Genomic DNA, 5,545 nt, shown 5'->3' with positions numbered 1-5,545 from the left:
GTCCTCACCAAACCGTTGGGACGTGTCTTTCACATGAATTGGTTTACCAACAAAAAAGGGTAGTCTTCACTGAGACCCTTGTCTCTCCCGCTATTTAAGTATGTCTGTCTTATGGTTTTCTTAATTCTTGTCGCATTCTAACTTGTCAGTTTGTAATGCCATAAATAAAAACCTTTTGTTTCTCTAAGTTAAGTACCAATCACTTTATAATACCATCTACCCAATATATGCATACGACAGTATGCATGTGCACAGTCAAATCACGTATGCCCACAACTTTACCATTTTTACAATTCGTTGACAGACAACTTTGTGGCTTTAATTTGAGCATTGCTTTCATGTCCTGATTAGATTTCAATTCTAACTACTCACCAATTAACACATATTCAATCATTTATGTTGATTAAAAATCACAAAACCCATAAACCTACTTTATTAATAAATATTTCACAAAACACAATGCATCCAATATATATACATACGTCAATATTTTAGTACGCACCCCACACAAAAAAATATAACAAACCATATGCAGTTCCGGCAATGCGGTCACACTGATAACCCATTACACACCACACAAAACAACATAAACCAATACGAGGGGATAATTTACGCGAACCCGCAGCACCGCGCGGGCACTTTTGCTAGTTTTTTATTAAACGGCGACTTTTATTAAATCGAGTCCAACCATTTATTCGGCTCACTCCCGGCCGCATAAAAGGGAAAATTCTCAAAATAAGTATTTTTAAAAATAAGTTTCTAGTTTTAGGTATCATTTGCAAAAAATCCAGAAATAATTACTTTAAACTAGTCGTGACTCGTGACGTCTAGATTTTATTAGTTTTAACAAGTAGTTTACAAAACTAGTTGTGACGACTATTTTTGGTAAAGAAAATTTCGGGGACGGGTATTTTAAAACACTAAACTTGTCAGGACGACTATTTTAGGTAAAAAATAGTTTGGACGAGTTTTGTTAAGAAAATTTTGATATTTTTCTTAATATTATATTATTATGTTTAATTTTACTCACAATTAGTTTTCTTTTATAACTTTTAAAATATATGATTTTACTAAAATCTAAATAGTGAATACACATTTGAGACCTGCTTTTTTTTGTCTGCGCACCGACATAAATTTTATCAATCAACCAGCGACATCCCGAACGAAATCTTGTTTCAAATCTTGGTCACGAATTTGGACCGATGATTTGAACAGTTTTCAAGTTAAGCATTTGAAAATAGTGAAGTTTTTCGGGTTCAAGATCGAAGAAGATAAAATGCTCATCCAATATGCTCTAGTTGTTTGCAGTTGACACCAGTCCATGCCAATTAATAAAATTTAATTTTGTTTAACATAAGTTTATGAAATTTAAAAAATATTCATAACTTAATATAAACATAATACTTGAAACATGTAAAAAGAATAACATTCGACCCGAAAATTGAAAGTTTCTGATTGCGCACTCGATATTCGTTTTTAAACAGAATGCATACAGAAAATGTGCTTGCACAAACCAGTACAACACAGCTTAGGGTTCCTTTAATTCATAAATAAAACCGAAACACACTTATTAAAGCGCGACAACATTTTGAACATTTTACTACATCATTAAGCTAAACCATTCAACCGGTTATGATTATCCGAAGCTTCATCTGATCCTTTGCCGGTGGTGATCTTATCATTGCAACTTTCTTTGAGTTCTTCGCTAACCGGAAGAGACTCGACTTCTTGATCCTTGCTTTTACCCCACACAACAAGATACAACCCTGCAACTATCACAATGGCTCCCATAACTCTTCCAAGGTACATTTGCTCGGCTAGAATAATCGATCCCATCACTGCCACAATTACCATGCTTAACGGGCTAAATGCAGTCACAAACACGGGACCTCTCATTTTCATTACTATTCCTTGAATGTAGTACGCTAGAGCCGAACATACTACACCCTGCATACACACAACACATAGTCAATAACTTTTGAAACGGGCCGAGCCGGGTTGGTCTACATTAATCTAAATCTTTGAATAAAACGATTTAGGAGGCTATATACATTAGCAATGGAGTTTGGGCACCTTATTCAAATTATGACGCGATTGAAAGTAAACGGGCCGGGTCGGGTTGATTTACAATATTTTAAATCTTTGAATAAAACGATATAGGAGGCCGCATACATCAAATATGGACTTTGGGCGGATTTACTCAAATTATGACGCGTTTGAAAGTAAACGGGCCGGGGCGGGCAGGGTTGATCCACAATAATTTAAATCTTGGAATAAAACGATTTAGGAGGCTGTATACATCAAAAATGGACTTTGGGCAGATTTACTCAAATTATGACGCGTTTGAAAGTATACGGGCCGGGCCCGGTTGATCCACAATAATTTAAATCTTGGAATAAAAGGATTTAGGAGGCTGTATGCATCAAAAATGGACTTTGGGCGGATTTACTCAAATTGTGACGCGTTTGAAAGTAAACGGGCCGGGCCATGTTGTGCCGGGCCCGGTTGATCCACAATAATTTAAATCTTGGAATAAAAGGAGAGGCTGTATGCATCAAAAATGGACTTTGGGCGGATTTACTCAAATTGTGACGCGTTTGAAAGTAAACGGGCCGGGCCTGGTTGATCCACAATAATTTAAATCTTGGAATAAAACGATTTAGGAGGCTTTATACATCAAAAATGGAGTTTGGGCGGATTTAGTCAAACTATGACGCGTTTGAAAGTAAACGGGCCGAAATTACTTACGGTGTATACAACTGCAACTAGTGATGTATCCCATTTTAGAGCCCATACTGCAGTGTTTCCTCTTTCCATTATTAGTGCAACTATTGCTCCCTCAATAGTTCCCATCACGCATATCCACGCCGTTAGTGATAGCTCAGCAGGATAAGACTTTAGTGTGATTGCCTACATGTACACCAGAAAAAAAGTTAGTAATCTGGCCTTTAGTTCTTGCCATACGGGCTTGTCAAGCGCGTTAGATAAGTGGTCAAAATGGGCCGGGTTGAAATGATTCGTTTGTAGGCCCGTGAGCCTAAACAAGACTGTTATTTATACAGTTTATTTAATATAAAATATTAAGCATTACTAAATAAAAAATTATGATAAAACGACTAAATAATATATATTATGTTATATAAAGATGTAGGCAATTCTCACTTGTAGAACCATAAAACCGGACCAACTGAAGCATCCAACCGCAATCATAATCGCACCCTTTAAAGAATGACGAAGATCTACGTGGTTTGCAACCTCATGAAAAGTCCTTTCTTTTGTCCAAAATAGCTCAATAATCGGGCCTTTCATCAGTGTCATCACCATTGCTCCTGCAACCGTTGTAACCGTCCCAACTACCTTCGCCTGGCTTCGTATGCCCTTCATGTTTAGCTTCTCAAGTCTGAAAGAATAACAATTCGGAAATTTTAAACTATTTTACTGAAATAATAATAATTTTAACCATATTCGGAAATTTAAACTATTGAATTGAAATAATAATAATAATAATAATAATAATAATAATAATAATAATAATAATAATAATAATAATAATAATAATTTCTCTAATGGTAATATTCAAACCTAGCTAATGATTGTCTTTTACAATTATAAGTCAATAACAAAGGTAATCTTCATATCATATTATTTTATTTAAGTTATTTTATTTAAGTGGTTGTGTGCATAAAATTATAAAATATTTCAACTTTAATAAGCACACACTTTTTCTTGCTTTTAATAATTACTATCAACTTTAAGTTACGTGCAAAAAAGAAACCGACTTATGATTTCTTATAGATTTTAGCAACCAATCTAATTTTAAGACAATTAACAATTAATAAAAAGTAAGTGAAAGGTGATCATTTTGTGCTTTAAAAAGACATTATATAAGTTTATTTTAAAAATAATCTTTTCCACAATTTATATTTTAAGCTGTCAACTATTTTTTGCAAAATAAGAAAAGATGGCTTAGCCGCCAAATTTGGTACTAACATATAACTTGGTTGAGGTCTTGTTTAATATTAGTTAATTAATAATTAGTAAATAAATATGTAAGAGTTTACTTATCATCGTTATGTTAGGCTATGGTTGTTTTCTCATATTTTTACTAGCTACATATTATGTTAGATGAATGACTACACTCTAAATTTATAAACGTAATAGAAAAAAATAAAAAATAAAAAAAATGAACCCAGTCTTAGAGGAGCAGACTCTCTATCCTTTTTGTGATAAGGTTAAGGTCTGTTCTCGTCATAGACCTTATCAATAGCTAATGCTGTGAGTGGGATTATAAATGATACGTTTGTTTGTTTAACATAAATTCATGCATGCATCCTTGTGCATGTTAATGACTTCTCACCTTAGAATGCATGCCATGACAAAAGTTATAGCAGGAAGAATATTTGTCATTGCAGCTGTAAATGTTGCTGTTGTAGCTTTCATTCCCATAAAAAACAAGTTCTGATCAATAACCGGCCTGCACGATATATACATAAACCCGTCATTCAAACATCTAACAAATCAGACATGTCTAGCAAACATCGGTTTATTTATAATTGCAAAACTTACTCTAGTAGCGCGAGAAACATAATCTTGATGAAAACCGAGCGTGTCATCTTTGGCCTTATTTTCCTAGTTTCAAAATAATGTAATATATAACACAAGTGCACACAAATTTATAATAAAATTAATTGGTTTGAATCAAATACAAATTAAATAACGTGCTAACTGTGAGAATTATGTAGTATAATTATTATATATACAACATCGTGTAATTATAGTGTAATTACAACTATGTTGTAATTACATTACGATGTAATTATATAATTACACTATTTGATTCGCATGTTATGTACAATTTTTTAGTTTGTACGTCAACTTTCCCCTACATATATATACCTGTCAAAAATAATAGCAAAAGGAGCCATGAGAATGGTGGCAACGGCATGGCGATAAACAACGAATACATAATTGCTTATGCCTTCATTCAAAGCCGCTTTTGATAATATGTCCATTCCAGCAAACCCGAATTGTATAAAGATGACAGCGAAAAATGGCTTCCCATTTTTAAAGAACTCACTCATGCACTCATGAAACTTAGTCATTTTTTGATTGATTAATGTGTGTTTGAAACTAAAGTTTTTTGTTTCAAAACACTTGTATTTGGTTGTTTAGAAATTGCTTGCTTCATGTGTTTATATACTACACTTGTGTGCCAGTCAAAACAAGCTTTGTAGCAATAAGTATTGCCGACCACTTTATGATAAAACACCTTTTGTACATGATTGTTTGATGAAATTTATAACGGGCTCAAGATAATGGTTAAAGAAATTGATAATGACACAGAAAGCATAAATAAACAGAGATAATAATTCTCATATTTTTAGATATAAGTTTTTTTTAGATTAAGTTTTAATGCATGTGTCACATAATACACAAGGAGCACTTGTATAGGGATTATTAGAATTTAGCATGACAAAATTTCGAAATTACAAATTAACTTATAAATATTGAAATTAAACCTATAAATAAAGACGTAAATCACGCT

At 33.1% G+C, this 5,545-nt stretch overlaps 1 protein-coding gene across 1 annotated transcript; it reads right to left on the bottom strand.

Moving 5' to 3' along the window:
- Positions 1-1,466: 1,466 nt before the first annotated feature.
- Positions 1,467-5,171, bottom strand: LOC143606865 (WAT1-related protein At2g37460-like). The gene is made up of 6 exons (XM_077082495.1): positions 4,897-5,171; positions 4,567-4,629; positions 4,358-4,474; positions 3,163-3,400; positions 2,749-2,910; positions 1,467-1,947 (listed from the first exon to the last, which is right to left on the bottom strand). The coding sequence occupies exons 1-6, from the start codon at positions 5,100-5,102 to the stop codon at positions 1,609-1,611; spliced, it is 1,125 nt and encodes a 374-aa protein (XP_076938610.1). The 5' UTR covers positions 5,103-5,171; the 3' UTR covers positions 1,467-1,608.
- Between the last annotated feature and the right edge of the window lie 374 nt (positions 5,172-5,545).

This window comes from Bidens hawaiensis, unplaced genomic scaffold, assembly GCF_021521415.1.
Source record: "Bidens hawaiensis isolate Kalapana, Puna unplaced genomic scaffold, B.hawaiensis_p1.1 tig00002123_1, whole genome shotgun sequence".
In the NCBI taxonomy this organism is placed as follows: Eukaryota; Viridiplantae; Streptophyta; class Magnoliopsida; order Asterales; family Asteraceae; genus Bidens; species Bidens hawaiensis.
The sequence above is the reverse complement of the archived record's forward strand: the minus strand, read 5'-3'. Positions and strand labels throughout refer to the sequence as shown.